This window comes from Bombina bombina, chromosome 6 (assembly GCF_027579735.1).
Source record: "Bombina bombina isolate aBomBom1 chromosome 6, aBomBom1.pri, whole genome shotgun sequence".
NCBI lineage: Eukaryota > Metazoa > Chordata > Amphibia > Anura > Bombinatoridae > Bombina > Bombina bombina.
This window is the reverse complement of record NC_069504.1, coordinates 322504600-322522665: the sequence shown is the minus strand read 5'-3', so window position 1 is coordinate 322522665 and position 18066 is coordinate 322504600. Positions and strand designations below refer to the sequence as shown.

Sequence of the window (18066 nt, the reverse complement as noted above, 5' to 3'; positions counted from 1 at the left end):
TAAAGATAGCAAGAGAACGAATAACAAATTTATAATAGGAGTAAATTAGAAAGTTTCTTAAAATTGCTTTCTCTATCTGAATCACGAAAGAGGGTTTCATATCCCTTTAAACTAGAACTTGCAACATCACTAAGGGCACCAGAATTTGACTTATCTGGTTATTCTTTTTTTTCTATGTGAGTGTTAAAATATCAACAGTAAAAAACATTGCTAAATGAGTGGTGCTGACTTACACCACAACATTGACAAGTCACTGTTTTGGAAATCTCTTAATTATCCGCTTTCTGCTAGGGTAGGTGACGACGGCTATTCTTCTAGTGGAGTTTCACCTGACTGTGCCACGCAAAAGTTACATATTTAGGGATTTCTTTCCTTACTGTAGGACATTCTTAATGACAATGACATCTCAGAAAAAATAACTGTATATTATTACAGTGTACCTTTCCCCTTATTTTCAGCCGCATCAGCCTTCAAATACACAGTAATTATGAAATTAACATAATTCCACAAATTATTTAATTAAATTTTTTTCCATTTTTATTTGAAATGATCCAGTTTTCACCCACTCGGAGTTGTTTCGGTCAACTCATGCCCAGATTTTCTTATTAATATCACATGCTTATTGAACATTTTATTTATTTTTTCCTGTTGGATCACTGTTGGATTTGCACAAGATACACCTAACAACTTGTATTTTAGAAGTGTGTGGTTATTTCATTTTAAGCACAGTATTGGTGTTTCTATGTTTGAGTTGCTTCATGACCAAGAGTATAGATGTGAACACACAATGAAATAAGTGTTTGCAAAATTCCTAAGCGCATGTAAGTGTCACTGGTAAATGTTACAATACTTGTTAAATAGTTGAACACACTTGTGATATTTTGTCTTCAAGCTTACAGGACTCTGATGTTTGCACTTTACATCTGAATATATGCTGACTGCTTAAAGTGGCAGTGTACTGTAAAATTAGTTTCCCCTTAATGTGTTTCAAATAACTTGCTTTTTCAGTTGTAGGGTATAAAATGTATGGGATATTATTCCTTTTAGTTTAGTTTTGTATATGAAATAGCTGCTTTTGCTCTTTAAAACAAAACTCATTAAAATGGGCTGAACTTTAGGGAGGACAGATCTAGTCATTTTACCACTCTATGGCCTAGATTTGGAGTTCGGCGGTAAAAGGGCTGTTAACGCTCCGCGGGCTTTTTTCTGGCCGCACCATAAATTTAACTCTGGTATCGAGAGTTTAATCAAATGCTGCGTTAGGCTCCAAAAACGGAGCGTAGAGCATTTTTACCGCAAATGCAACTCTCGATACCAGAGTTGCTTACGGACGCGGCCGGCCTCAAAAACGTGCTCGTGCACGATTCCCCCATAGGAAACAATGGGGCTGTTTGAGCTGAAAAAAAACCTAACACCTGCAAAAAAGCAGCGTTCAGCTCCTAACGCAGCCCCATTGTTTCCTATGGGGAAACACTTCCTACGTCTGCACCTAACACTCTAACATGTACCCCAAGTCTAAACACCCCTAACCTTACACTTATTAACCCCTAATCTGCCGCCCCCGCTATCGCTGACACCTGCATATTTTTTTTAACCCCTAATCTGCCGCTCCGTAAACCTCCGCAACCTACGTTATCCCTATGTACCCCTAATCTGCTGCCCTAACATCGCCGACCCCTATATTATATTTATTAACCCCTAATCTGCCCCCCTCAACGTCGCCGACACCTGCCTACACTTATTAACTCCTAATCTGCCGAGCGGACCTGAGCGCTACTATAATAAAGTTATTAACCCCTAATCCGCCTCACTAACCCTATCATAAATAGTATTAACCCCTAATCTGCCCTCCCTAACATCGCCGACACCTACCTTCAATTATTAACCCCTAATCTGCCGAGCGGACCTCACCGCTACTATAATAAATGTATTAACCCCTAAAGCTAAGTCTAACCCTAACACTAACACCCCCCTAAGTTAAATATAATTTACATCTAACGAAATTAATTAACTCTTATTAAATAAATGATTCCTATTTAAAGCTAAATACTTACCTGTAAAATAAATCCTAATATAGCTACAATATAAATTATAATTATATTATAGCTATTTTAGGATTAATATTTATTTGACAGGCAACTTTTTAATTATTTTAACCAGGTACAATAGCTATTAAATAGTTAAGAACTATTTAATAGTTACCTAGTTAAAATAATAACAAATTTACCTGTAAAATAAATCCTAACCTAAGATATAATTAAACCTAACACTACCCTATCAATAAATTAATTAAATAAACTACCTACAATTACCTACAATTAACCTAACACTACACTATCAATAAATTAATTAAACACAATTCCTACAAATAAATACAATTAAATAAACTAGCTAAAGTACAAAAAATAAAAAAGAACTAAGTTACAAAAAATAATAAAATATTTACAAACATAAGAAAAATATTACAACAATTTTAAACTAATTACACCTACTCTAAGCCCCCTAATAAAATAACAAAGCCCCCCAAAATAAAAAATTCCCTACCCTATTCTAAATTAAAAAAGTTACAAGCTCTTTTACCTTACCAGCCCTGAACAGGGCCCTTTGCGGGGCATGCCCCAAGGATTTCAGCTCTTTTGCCTGTAAAAAAAAACATACCATACCCCCCCCCCAACATTACAACCCACCACCCACATACCCCTAATCTAACCCAAACCCCCCTTAAATAAACCTAACACTAAGCCCCTGAAGATCTTCCTACCTTGTCTTCACCATACCAGGTTCACCGATCCGTCCTGGCTCCAACATCTTCATCCAACCCAAGCGGGGGTTGGCGATCCATCATCCGGTGCTGAAGAGGTCCAGAAGAGGCTCCAAAGTCTTCCTCCTATCCGGCAAGAAGAGGACATCCGGACCGGCAAACATCTTCTCCAAGCGGCATCTTCAATCTTCTTCCATCCGGTGCGGAGCGGGTCCATCTTGAAGCAGGCGACGCGGATCCATCCTCTTCTTCCGTTGTCTCCCGACGAATGACGGTTCCTTTAAGGGACGTCATCCAAGATGGCGTCCCTCGAATTCCGATTGGCTGATAGGATTCTATCAGCCAATCGGAATTAAGGTAGGAATTTTCTGATTGGCTGATGGAATCAGCCAATCAGAATCAAGTTCAATCCGATTGGCTGATCCAATCAGCCAATCAGATTGAGCTCACATTCTATTGGCTGTTCCGATCAGCCAATAGAATGCGAGCTCAATCTGATTGGCTGATTGGATCAGCCAATCGGATTGAACTTGATTCTGATTGGCTGATTCCATCAGCCAATCAGAAAATTCCTACCTTAATTCCGATTGGCTGATAGAATCCTATCAGCCAATCGGAATTCGAGGGACGCCATCTTGGATGACGTCCCTTAAAGGAACCGTCATTCGTCGGGAGACAACGGAAGAAGAGGATGGATCCGCGTCGCCTGCTTCAAGATGGACCCGCTCCGCACCGGATGGAAGAAGATTGAAGATGCCGATTGGAGAAGATGTTTGCCGGTCCGGATGTCCTCTTCTTGCCGGATAGGAGGAAGACTTTGGAGCCTCTTCTGGACCTCTTCAGCACCGGATGATGGATCGCCAACCCCTGCTTGGGTTGGATGAAGATGTTGGAGCCAGGACGGATCGGTGAACCTGGTATGGTGAAGACAAGGTAGGAAGATCTTCAGGGGCTTAGTGTTAGGTTTATTTAAGGGGGGTTTGGGTTAGATTAGGGGTATGTGGGTGGTGGGTTGTAATGTTGGGGGGGGGGTATGGTATGTTTTTTTTTACAGGCAAAAGAGCTGAAATCCTTGGGGCATGCCCCGCAAAGGGCCCTGTTCAACGCTGGTAAGGTAAAAGAGCTTGTAACTTTTTTAATTTAGAATAGGGTAGGGAATTTTTTATTTTGGGGGGCTTTGTTATTTTATTAGGGGGCTTAGAGTAGGTGTAATTAGTTTAAAATTGTTGTAATATTTTTCTTATGTTTGTAAATATTTTATTATTTTTTGTAACTTAGTTCTTTTTTATTTTTTGTACTTTAGCTAGTTTATTTAATTGTATTTATTTGTAGGAATTGTGTTTAATTAATTTATTGATAGTGTAGTGTTAGGTTAATTGTAGGTAATTGTAGGTAGTTTATTTAATTAATTTATTGATAGGGTAGTGTTAGGTTTAATTATATCTTAGGTTAGGATTTATTTTACAGGTAAATTTGTTATTATTTTAACTAGGTAACTATTAAATAGTTCTTAACTATTTAATAGTTATTGTACCTGGTTAAAATAATTACAAAGTTGCCTGTAAAATAAATATTAATCCTAAAATAGCTATAATATAATTATAATTTATATTGTAGCTATATTAGGATTTATTTTACAGGTAAGTATTTAGCTTTAAATAGGAATCATTTATTTAATAAGAGTTAATTAATTTCGTTAGATGTAAATTATATTTAAGTTAGGGTGGTGTTAGTGTTAGGGTTAGACTTAGTTTTAGGGGTTAATCAATTTATTAGAATAGCGGTGAGCTCCGGTCGTCAGATTAGGGGTTAATAATTGAAGGTAGGTGTCGGCGATGTTAGGGAGGGCAGATTAGGGGTTAATACTATTTATGATAGGGTTAGTGAGGCGGGTTAGGGGTTAATAACTTTATTATAGTAGCGCTCAGGTCCGCTCGGCAGATTAGGGGTTAATAAGTGTAGGCAGGTGTCGGCGACGTTGAGGGGGGCAGATTAGGGGTTAATAAATATAATATAGGGGTCGGCGGTGTTAGGGGCAGCAGATTAGGGGTACATAGGGATAACGTAGGTGGCGGCGCTTTGCGGTCGGAAGATTAGGGGTTAATTATTTTAAGTAGCTGGCGGCGACGTTGTGGGGGGCAGGTTAGGGGTTAATAAATGTAATACAGGGGTCGGCGGGGTTAGGGGCAGCAGATTAGGGGTACATAAGTATAACGTAGGTGGCGGTCGGCAGATTAGGGGTTAAAAATTTTAATCGAGTGGCGGCGATGTGGGGGGGCCTCGGTTTAGGGGTACATAGGTAGTTTATGGGTGTTAGTGTACTTTAGGGTACAGTAGTTAAGAGCTTTATGAACCGGCGTTAGCCAGAAAGCTCTTAACTCCTGCTATTTTCAGGCGGCTGGAATTTTGTCGTTAGAGCTCTAACGCTCACTTCAGAAACGACTCTAAATACCAGCGTTAGAAAGATCCCATTGAAAAGATAGGCTACGCAAATGGCGTAGGGGGATCTGCGGTATGGAAAAGTCGCGGCTGAAAAGTGAGCGTTCGACCCTTTAATCACTGACTCCAAATACCAGCGGGCGGCCAAAACCAGCGTTAGGAGCCTCTAACGCTGGTTTTGACGGCTACCGCCGAACTCCAAATCTAGGCCTATATAAGCAGAAAGACTTCCTTACCTTATCTCTGTCTTAGCTAACAATTGAAAATGACCAATTTTAGTACCTATCTCTCCCCCCCTCACCCCCACTGGGAGTGCGATTTCCTCTGCTGTATCTTGCATACATAACCTTACTGTACATTATACTTAACCACTGACATTTTCAGTATAACCATGGAGGGTTCAACAGGCAAAAGCAGTTATTTCAAATGATAAAATAAAGGCGAATTAGCTATTTATATAAACAATTTAGCGGGCAAAATGCATCATTGGCAACACATAAAGGGAGAATATTTACAGTACACTGTCCCTTTAAAGCAAGAGTACCCTGACCTTCTTGTATGGATGGCTGGCCACTAGTGAATAAATGAAAGACTACAATGCACTTATCTTAGAATGGAGCAAATTAAAGAGTATGCTTTTTCTTCAACTTCTAATATAAAGGAATTGTACCCATAAAAATAACTCAATGTAAGGTAAATGTAGGCAGTGTTTTAACTATTTTATAGGAATTTTGAGCTTGGTGAGCCAATAACAAGAGGTGCAGCCACAAATCATAAGCTATCTCCCAGTAGTGCATAATGACTCCTGAGCCTACCTAGGTATGCTTTTCAACATAGGATACCAAGTGAACAAAGTAAATTGGATAATATAAATAAATTGGAATGAATGCTCTATCTGCTTTATTTTAAATCTGCACTCCCTTTTAATTAGAATGCTGTTCCAGGGCTTATAGAATTTAATTCTAAATGTGCGATATTTGTCTCTTAATTGTAAACAATATCAATGTATTTTTTCATTTTCTTTACAGTCTCTCTAAACCTTGTTTTTCTCTTTTTCTTTACAGTGTTTGAGAATAAAGATAAGATTGTGATTATCATGGAATATGCAAGTAAAGGTGAATTGTATGATTACATCAGTGAGAGGCGAAGACTAAGTGAAAGGGAAACGAGACACTTCTTTCGGCAGATCGTCTCTGCTGTGCACTACTGTCACAAGGTGAGCAGCGGAAAGATTGAATGTTGTGTAATGCTTTGAATTCTGTTTTGTAAGATCACAAGTATAGTATGATATGGTTGTTCTGGTCAACAATGTCATATGTTGTCAATGGAGATTTGTACAGAAAGACTTTCTAACCCATGGATTATGCTCATCTGTGGTACATAAAGTATCAAGTTTTGTATTCTTTTCTCAACTGAAAATATAATCCCCCCCCATAAATGGTTAAAGGGACACAGTGCACCCTACATCTTTCTCCCATTTAATTTTATTCCCAGTGATTCATTCCCTTAATATATTTCCAATGAGTTGTTATACCAGCTGCATAATGTAAAATGTTTGAGAAACTGCATTTTTAGGTTTATTTGTGTATTTGAAATAGCTGTTTTTGTGCTTTTAAACCACAGTCTATTACAATGGGTTGAGCTTGCAGGTAATATCATATCTCATTATGTTATCACTTTGTGTACACACACATGCTTCGTTATCTTATATTTGTCTGTAAACCAAAGCTCAACAACGGAAATTGTTGGAACAATGGAAATTTATCATTGTATTAGTTATCTCTTGTACACCCCACTGGGAATGTAATTTCTTCTGCTGGTTGTGTTTACATTGCCTGTCAATAGCCTGGACCTAAGTATAGAAGCTTTCAGTATAGGTGGGGAATACCACAGGCTAAATCAGCTATTTCAAATGCTGAAATAAAGGTAATCAAGTTACTTGCAAACAATTTAATACACTCCAGCAGGTAAAATGAATCATTGGGATCAAATACAATGAGAGAACTTTTTGGGTAAACTGTTCCGTTTAATTTATTTCAGCATTTGAAATAACTGGTTTTGCTTTTAGTAACTCCACCTATAAGGTTTTATCAATTGTTCTTTTCTCTGTATTGGGCTTTGGTATACAGACAGATAATATAAAGAAGCATGCGTGTGTACAGAAAATGATGAAATAAGGAGATCTGATTTCCCTGCAAAGTCAACTGATTTTAATTGGCTGTGGTATCAAAGAACGAAACCCGCTATTTCATATCCAAAAATAAAACTAAAGAACACATTCCTCATAGGGTTTATACTCTGCAGCTGGTATAACAAAGCATTGAACATTAGGGGAAAACTATTTTATAGTACATCGTCCCTTTAATTAAGAAAATTTAAAATTATAGTTTCATTATTTACTTTGCCTTCCTTTGCTGTGAAATATCTCTGAAAATTGTGCTTTTTCTATTCCCTCTTAGAGAGGCTAAAGTGTATTCATATTATTCTTACTACATGGTACACATTGATTGCTTAAGTCATTTTAGGAACTCCCTTACCACTGGCTGTAGTTGATCACTCAAAGGAAATATGTTAAACATGCTTACAGGGGTGTCAAAAACTTCAAAATTGTAATATGAGATCTTTGTGCTTTGAAAAACAATCGGCTAGATTACGAGTTTTTCATTTTGAGCTGTGCGGTGCTAACGAGCAGTTTTGTCTCACTGCTTACTTACATGCAGCGCTGGTATTGCAAGTTTTTACAAACCCGTTGTTAAAAGACAAGAAGTGAGCGTTGAGCAAAATTTTGCTCATTACCGCACTCCAATACCAGCGCTGCTTATGTCAGCGGTGAGCTGGTCGTACGTGCTTGTGCACAATTTCCCCATAGGAATCAATGGGGAGAGCCAGCTAAGAAAAAGTCTAACACCTGCAAAAAAGCAGAGTAAAACTCAGTAACGCAGCCCCATTGATTCCTATGGGGAAATAAAATTTATGTCTACACCTAACACCCTAACATGAACCCCGAGTCTAAACACCCCTAATCTTACACTTATTAACCCCTAATTTTCCGCCCCCGACATCGCCGACACCTACATTATATTTATTAATCCCTAATCTGCCGCTCCGGATACCTCTGCCACCTACATTATACTTATGAACCCCTAATCTGCTGCCCCCCACCATCGCCGCCACCTACATTATATTTATTAACCCCTAATCTGCCGCCCCCAATGTCGCCGCTACCTACCTACACTTATTAACCCCTAATCTGCTGCCCCCAACATCGCCACCAATCAGCCAATAGGATTGAGCTCGCATTCTATTTTCTGTTCCAATCAGCCAATAGAATGCGAGCTCAATCCTATTGGCTGATTTTTCTACCTTAATTCCGATTGGCTGATAGAATTCTATCAGCCAATCGGAATATAAGGGAATATAATTGATTAAATTGTTGTTAATTTAGTTAATTTATTTAATTATAGTGTAGTGTTAGGTGTTAGTGTAACTTAGGTTAGGTTTTATTTTACATGTACTTTTGTATTTATTTTAGCCAGGTAGTTATTAAATAGTTAATAACTATTTAATAACTATTCTACCTAGTTAAAATAAATACAAACTTGCCTGTAAAATAAAAATAAATCCTAAGCTAGATACAATCGGCTAGATTTGGAGTTTTGTCGGTAACGACACGAAAATCTAACGCCGGCTTTTTTCTGGCCGCACCATAAAAATAACTCTGGTATTGAGAGTCCACATAAAGGCTGCGTTAGGCTCCAAAAAAGGAGCGTAGAGCATTTTTAACGCAGCTTCAACTCTCGATACCAGAGTTGCTTACGCAAGCGGCCAGCCTCAAAAACGTGCTCGTGCACGATTCCCCCATAGAAAACAATGGGGCTGTTTGAGCTGAAAAAAAACCTAACACCTGCAAAAAAGCCGCTTTCAGCTCTTAACGCAGCCCCATTGTTTGCTATGCGGAAACACCTCCTAAGTCTGCACCTAACACCCTAACATGTACCCCGAGTCTAAACACCCCTAACCTTACACTTATTAACCCCTAATCTGCCGATCCGTAAACCGCCGCTACTTACATTATCCCTATGTACCCCTAATCTGCTGCCCTAACATCGCCGACCCCTATATTATATTTATTAACCCCTAATCTGCCCCCCACAACGTGGCCTCCACCTGCCTACACTTATTAACCCCTAATCTGCCGAGCGGACCTGAGCGCTACTATAATAAAGTTATTAACCCCTAATCCGCCTCACTAACCCTATAATAAATAGTATTAACCCCTAATCTGCCCTCCCTAACATCGCCGACACCTAACTTCAATTATTAACCCCTAATCTGCCGACTGGAGCTCACCGCTATTCTAATAAATGTATTAACCCCTAAAGCTAAGTCTAACCCTAACACTAACACCCCCCTAAGTTAAATATAATTTACATCTAACGAAATTAATTATCTCTTATTAAATAAATTATTCCTATTTAAAGCTAAATACTTACCTGTAAAATAAATCCTAATATAGCTACAATATAAATTATAATTATATTATAGCTATTTTAGGATTAATATTTATTTTACAGGTAACTTTGTATTTATTTTAACCAGGTACAATAGCTATTAAATAGTTAAGAACTATTTAATAGTTACCTAGTTAAAATAATTACAAAATTACCTGTAAAATAAATCCTAACCTAAATTACAATTAAACCTAACACTATACTATCATTAAATTAATTAAATAAAATACCTACAATTACCTACAATTAAACTTAACACTACACTATCAATAAATAAATTAAATACAATTCCTACAAATAACTACAATGAAATAAACTAACTAAAGTACAAAAAATAAAAAAGAACTAAGTTACAAAAAATAAAAAAATATTTACAAACATAAGAAAAATATTACAACAATTTTAAACTAATTACAACTACTCTAAGCCCCCTAATAAAATAACAAAGACCCCCAAAATAAAAAATGCCCTACCCTATTCTAAATTACTAAAGTTCAAAGCTCTTTTACCTTACCAGCCCTGAACAGGGCCCTTTGCGGGGCATGCCCCAAGAAGTTCAGCTCTTTTGCCTGTAAAAAAAAAAAACATACAATACCCTCCCCCCAACATTACAACCCACCACCCACATACCCCTAATCTAACCCAAACCCCCCTTAAATAAACCTAACACTAAGCCCCTGAAGATCTTCCTACCTTATCTTCACCATACCAGGTTCACCGATCCGTCCTGAAGAGCTCCTCCGATGTCCTGATCCAAGCCCAAGCGGGGGGCTGAAGAGGTCCATGATCCGGCTGAAGTCTTCATCCAAGTGGGAGCTGAAGAGGTCTATGATCCGGATGAAGTCTTCATCCAAGCGGGAGCTGAAGAGGTCCATGATCCGGATGAAGTCTTCTATCAACGGCATCTTCAATCTTCTTTCTTCGGGAGCCATCATCTTCCATCCGACGCGGAACATCCTCTTCTCCCGACGCCTACTAGCCGAATGACGGTTCCTTTAAGGGACGTCATCCAAGATGGCGTCCCTCGAATTCCGATTGGCTGATAGGATTCTATCAGCCAATCGGAATTAAGGTAGGAATATTCTGATTGGCTGATGGAATCAGCCAATCAGAATCAAGTTTAATCCGATTGGCTGATCCAATCAGCCAATCAGATTGAGCTCGCATTCTATTGGCTGTTCCGATCAGCCAATAGAATGCGAGCTCAATCTGATTGGCTGATTGGATCAGCCAATCGGATTGAACTTGATTCTGATTGGCTGATTCCATCAGCCAATCAGAATATTCCTACCTTAATTCCGATTGGCTGATAGAATCCTATCAGCCAATCGGAATTCGAGGGACGCCATCTTGGATGACGTCCCTTAAAGGAACCGTCATTCGGCTAGTAGGCGTCGGGAGAAGAGGATGTTCCGCGTCGGATGGAAGATGATGGCTCCCGAAGAAAGAAGATTGAAGATGCCGTTGATAGACTTCATCCGGATCATGGACCTCTTCAGCTCCCGCTTGGATGAAGACTTCATCCGGATCATGGACCTCTTCAGCTCCCGCTTGGATGAAGACTTCAGCCGGATCATGGACCTCTTCAGCCCCCCGCTTGGATCAGGACATCGGAGGAGCTCTTCAGGACGGATCGGTGAACCTGGTATGGTGAAGACAAGGTAGGAAGATCTTCAGGGGCTTAGTGTTAGGTTTATTTAAGGGGGGTTTGGGTTAGATTAGGGGTATGTGGGTGGTGGGTTGTAATGTTGGGGGGGGGGGTATTGTATGTTTTTTTTTTTTACAGGCAAAAGGTTAGTGAGGCGGATTAGGGGTTAATAACTTTATTATAGTAGCGCTCAGGTCCGCTCGGCAGATTAGGGGTTAATAAGTGTAGGCAGGTGGAGGCGACGTTGAGGGTGGCAGATTAGGGGTTAATAAATATAATATAGGGGTCGGCGGTGTTAGGGGCAGCAGATTAGGGGTACATAAGGATAACGTAGGTGGCGGCGCTTTGCGGTCGGCAGATTAGGGGTTAATAAGTGTAGGTAGGTGGAGGCGACGTTGTGGGGGGCAGGTTAGGGGTTAATAAATATAATACAGGGGTCGGCGGTGTTAGGGGCAGCAGATTAGGGGTACATAAGGATAACGTAGGTGGCGGTCGGCAAATTAGGGGTTAAAAAAATTTAATCGAGTGGCGGCGATGTGGGGGGACCTCGGTTTAGGGGTACATAGGTAGTTTATGGGTGTTAGTGTACTTTAGAGCACAGTAGTTAAGAGCTTTATAAACCGGCGTTAGCCCAGAAAGCTCTTAACTACTGACTTTTTTCCTGCGGCTGGAGTTTTGTCGTTAGATGTCTAACGCTCACTTCAGACACGACTCTAAATACCGGAGTTAGAAAGATCCCATTGAAAAGATAGGATACGCAATTGATGTAAGGGGATCTGCGGTATGGAAAAGTCGCGGCTGAAAAGTGAGCGTTAGACCCTTTTTTGAGTGACTCCAAATACCGGCGGTAGCCTAAAACCAGCGTTAGGAGCCTCTAACGCTGGTTTTCACGGCTAACGCCAAACTCCAAATCTAGGCCAATGTAACTATTAGTTATATTGTAGCTAGTTTAGGGTTTATTTTATAGGTAAGTATTTAGTTTTAAATAGGAATTATTTAGGTAATGATAGGAATTTTCTTTAGATTTATTTTAATTATATTTAAATTAGGGGGTGTTAGGGTTAGACTTAGATTTAGGGGTTAATAACTTCAATATAGTGGCGGCGATGTTGGGGGCGGCAGATTAGGGGTTAATAAGTGTAGGTAGGTTGCGGCGACATTGGGGGCGGCAGATTAGGGGTTAATAAATATAATGTAGGTGTCGGCGATGTTGGGGGCAGTAGATTAGGGGTTCATAAATATAATGTAGGTGGCTGCGGTGTCCGGAGCGGCAGATTAGGGGTTAAAAATTTTATTATAGTGTTTGCGATGCGGGAGGGCCTCGGTTTAGGGGTTAATAGGTAGTTTATGGGTGTTAGTGTACTTTTTAGCACTTTAGTTATGAGTTTTATGTTACGGCGTTGTACCATAAAACTCTTAACTACTGACTTTTAAATGTGTTACGGATCTTGACAGGGTAGGATGTACCGCTCACTTTTTGGCCTCCCAGGACAGACTCGTAATATCAGCGCTATGGAAGTCCCATAGAAAAAAGACTTTACGAAGTTTACGTAAGTCGTTTTGCGGTAAGGCCAAAGAAGTGTGCGGTGACCCTAAACCTTCAAGACTCGTAATAGCAGCGGGCGTAAAAAAGCAGCGTTAGGACCTATTAACGCTGCTTTTTTACCTTAACGCACAACTCGTAATCTAGCCAAATGTTTGCAGTTTACATTTATGATTTAGCTTGCTTGCTTTTGCTTTAAATTACCTTGCTTTTGTGTAAAAACAGACTCACTCTCTATAAGGAGGCGTAAAGGCAAATTCTGTAGCCAGTGCTTAGTTCAAAATGGTGCACATTGCTTAAATCAGCTACTTACCAGACAGTTATATCTTAGAGCAGTCAGCAAACTCAACATTTTGCCAGCTGCAAAAGTACCCTGGTGGGGAGAGTGTAATACTTTCTAATAGTACAGGTACAAATCCCCAAGTCCGGAATTCCAAAATCCAAACATTCTGAAATCCAGACTTTTTAGTTAATATTTTGTGTTCTAAAATGCAACCAATAGTCTATATTTAAAACCACAAGTATTACCTTTCTGATTACAGTACTGTACTATATTTCTGAGTGTACTATGTATACAAAACTATTAAAAAATTATATAAACCTACCTTTAGGGTGAATGTATAAGCTGTGTCATGACTAGGGTTGCCACCGTTTGCCTAGCCATTTCCGTGACATGGGGTGTGATTTAGGGGCGTGGTGTGGGTGTGTCCTCTTGTGAATTTTACACAAAAAACACAGCATATACACATAAACAGAAATGATATTATGTAATGATAAACACTGTAGTGACCAACACCTTTACTCTGATTTTGGAGCAACACAACATCAGCAATATAAACCAACTGCACCCCAGGGTAAAGTTTGAGGTAGGACCTTAAACCATTCAAAACTATTCCATGCAAAGAAAGAGAAAGTCATGCCATAGTTTAAAGCAATAATTTATATGCCAAAGCTTGACAAGCTTTAACCTGTTTTTTTGTTCAGTTGTCATGGTAGGGGTGTACACAGTACACACACATACACACTTTCCATGTGCAGCTGCAAGTCACAGTTTTCCTGATCTGCTCAGGCTGCAAAAGCAAACCAAGTTCTTTCCCCTTTAAATATAAAAGCATGATGCTTGTACACATGCCCAGTGCAGGAGTTCACCCATTCACAAATTAATTGCATTAAAGGGACACTAAACCCCAACATTTTCTTTCATGATTTAGAAAGAAAATACAATTTTAAACAACATTCCAATTTACTTTTATTATTTAATTTGCTTCATTCTTTAGATATCCTTTGTTGAAGAAATAGCAATGCACACGGGTGAGCCAATCACACGAGGCATCTATGTGCATCTACCAATCAGCAGCTACTGAGCATATCTAGATATGCTTTTCACCAAATAATATACAGGGAATGAAGCAAATTAGATAATAGAAGTAAATTAGAAAGTTGTTTAAAATTGCACGCTCTTTCTAAATCATGAAAGAAAGAAAGTTTAATGTCCCTTTAAAGGGATAGTCACTACTAAACACTCTATGCCTCCTGATCTTGGCAAACTGTAATTTAACTTGGTTCTGGAATAATATATATATATATATATATATTTTTATATTTAATGCATGGGAGCAAATAACAATATTATTCCATAACCAGGTACATTTTTCTTTTTATTAACCTTTTTATTCACTTATTTTGTGCCAATCCGAATACAAAAAGTGATTTTTTTTTTCACTCACACCCACACACGGGAGCTGCTTCTTTGTTGCCCTAAATTCCCACGCTTCATTCCAGACTGCTAAAGCAGACTTTAACTATGGGTTTAAACACCACATATTGTTAAAACACAGTGGCAAAGTGATGCAAAATTAAAGTTCTCTAGCACATTTAAGAATTTTTAAAATTTCTGTTATGTCCCTTTAATTGGGAATTGTAACTAGACAGTTGACCGACCTAAAAAAGGACGAGGGTTATAGATAGGATGGGTGAGTGACCCAAATTTGTACTTTTGTTTCACTAATTTCACTTATTTAAAACCAGAGATTGCATTATTGCTATGTAATATTATGACGTACATATAGTGCACACTGTAATTAATTTCATGTGTATATATATATATATATATATATATATATATATATATATATATATATATAAACACACAAATATGGAGATGAAATAAACGTGCACTAAAATATGTGCTTACATGACAGCATTTCTATAGTGTTAAACACAGAATGTCTTCCTTTATGCAAACAAGGAGACAAAATCAAGTTATGTTGCTTATTTAAAACTTGACATTGATTTAAGCTACTTATAAATAAATTACAATATATAAAAACATACAATATTCTGTTTCTGTTAAAATGCATCTAACTACTTCACACCAAGGGTGGGTTGTACTTAAAACCTACAGCTGTAATTCAGTGACAACAAAAGAAAAAAAAAGTGTAGCTACATATACATATTTTAAGTATGTATGAACGTGTCTGTAGATGTATTAGGTATATCTGAAAGGACACTTTCCTGACATGTATATGTGCAGATCTTTATTAATCAGTTGGGAAACCCACTCCATTGATCATGCTGACTATCCTCCCACTCTCCTGGAAGCACCTAGTGTATACTAGTACATGCAGCTCAGCTCTTTCAACCTCCCATTGCGCTCCACCTTAAAACTGGCCAACAGGAAGTGCAAAATTCCAGGAATGCTTTACTGGGTCCTCCCGGCTGTGCCACCACCTTCAGCTGAGGATTCATCTCCAGTTCTTGTTATTGTTGAAAAAGACACTGTGGCTGGACTCTGCCCCTGCCTGCTCATCCATACCCTAGTTTTTTGCTACATAGCCTGGAAAGCATCCACTCTGCTCTGTATATGAAAAGAAGATGGAAAGGGAGAAGTCCGTGTCCGGGACATTCAGAGGATGACACAGGATATACCTCCTGATTCCGGGCTGCCCCGGTCATACCGGGACGGGTGGCAACCCTAGTCATGATATGTTAATATTGACTAAATTACATAAGATACTGTTATTTACACTTGGTTTCATCCCCTCTCCAAACTGTCCCATTTTGAAGATACTGATTTTACAAAATCTGAACATTTTCTGGTCCCAAGCAGTTTGGATAAAGGGTTTTCTACCTATATAACATTTTCTGCTACTAAAAGCACACATTAAGTGCATAGTTTAACATAAATATATATAATGATAATTTGTGCAATAAACTTTGAATTTTTTTTAAATTATGTAATTTTATCATATTTTTGGCTAAAATATTAGCTGGGTGGTCAGTAAAATTATATATATATATATATATATATATATGTATATATATGTATATAGATAGATAGATAGATATAAGGCAAAAAATAAAGCACTCTGTTCTTCAGTCGACAGTAAATCCAAAGTGAGCTTTATTGTGACGTTTCGGGGCAAAAGAATCCCTTCCTCTGACAAACAAATGATGTGCAAATCAAACTTATAAAGACCTAATGAGCCCTCCTACTACCGTCTACCAATCAAAAAACAGCGTGTCCAAAAAACATGTGTAAATCAATTGCAATGTTTGAACATAATAAATGTTTAGTGTCATCAGTAAATTATGTTGGCGAATGTGCTATGTCTCAAGAGTCCCCCTTGCAAAAAAACAACACATAAAAAAGACACATAAAAAGATACAAATCAAAAGTAACAATATGCCAAACACACTGGCAACAAATGTCTAACAAAAACATGGCCGTCATCCTACTATTCTCATTGGTGGATAGACACATAATAGACACACACCCTCAAAAAACGTTTTTAAATCTTTTGGTGATAATTCTATTTGTGTTCTAGTTGTTTGAATCTTTGCCTTTTCAGTTTTTTGAGGGTGTGTGTCTATTATGTTCAAACATTGTAATTGATTTACACATGGTTTTTTTTAACACAGTTTTTTTGATTGGTAGACTGTAATAGGAGGGCTCATCAGGCCTTTATTTATAAGTTTGATTTGCACATCATTTGTTTGTCAGAGGAAGGGGTTCTTTTGCTCCGGAACGTCACCAAAGTTCACTTTGGATTTACTGTTGACTGAAGACCAGAGAGTGCTTTATTTTTTGCCTTTTGAATCCCTACATAGCACCCTGGCAGTTGCTGATCTCTCGGTGAGAGTGCACACACACTGTTGTTTATATATATATATATATATATATATATATATATATATATATATATTTCTCCAACATAGGTGTGTCCGGTCCACGGCGTCATCCTTACTTGTGGGGATATTCTCTTCCCCAACAGGAAATGGCAAAGAGCCCAGCAAAGCTGGTCACATGATCCCTCCTAGGCTCCGCCTACCCCAGTCATTCTCTTTGCCGTTGTACAGGCAACATCTCCACGGAGATGGCTTAGAGTTTTTTAGTGTTTAACTGTAGTTTTTTTATTATTCAATCAAGAGTTTGTTATTTTGAAATAGTGCTGGTATGTACTATTTACTCAGAAACAGAAAAGAGATGAAGATTTCTGTTTGTATGAGGAAAATGATTTTAGCAACCGTCACTAAAATCCATGGCTGTTCCACACAGGACTGTTGAGAGCAATTAACTTCAGTTGGGGGAACAGTGAGCAGTCTCTTGCTGCTTGAGGTATGACACATTCTAACAAGACGATGTAATGCTGGAAGCTGTCATTTTCCCTATGGGATCCGGTAAGCCATGTTTATTACGATCGTAAATAAGGGCTTCAAAATAGGGCTTATTAAGACTGTAGACTTTTTCTGGGCTAAATCGATTCATTATTTACACATATTTAGCCTTGAGGAATCATTTTATCTGGGTATTTTGATATAATAATATCGGCAGGCACCTTATTCTTTAGGGGCTTTCCCAAAGCATAGGCAGAGCCTCATTTTCGCGCCGGTGTTGCGCACTTGTTTTTGAGAGGCATGGCATGCAGTCGCATGTGAGAGGAGCTCTGTTACTTAGAAAAGACTTTCTGAAGGCGTCATTTGGTATCGTATTCCCCTTGGGGCTTGGTTGGGTCTCAGCAAAGCAGATACCAGGGACTGTAAAGGGGTTAAAGTTCAAAACGGCTCCGGTTCCGTTATTTTAAGGGTTAAAGCTTCCAAATTTGGTGTGCAATACTTTTAAGGCTTTAAGACACTGTGGTGAAAATTTGGTGAATTTTGAACA

The 18066-nt window shown here is 38.6% G+C and overlaps 1 protein-coding gene across 1 annotated transcript in view; it reads left to right on the top strand.

The window, feature by feature from the left end:
- The window catches only part of NUAK1 (NUAK family kinase 1), a 209885-nt gene that overhangs the window by 127158 nt on the left and 64661 nt on the right, over positions 1-18066 (top strand). Inside the window, exon 3 of the mRNA XM_053716941.1 lies at positions 6265-6416. Within this exon, the coding sequence (XP_053572916.1) occupies positions 6265-6416 (152 nt within the window). The remainder of the gene's footprint in view (positions 1-6264; positions 6417-18066) is intronic.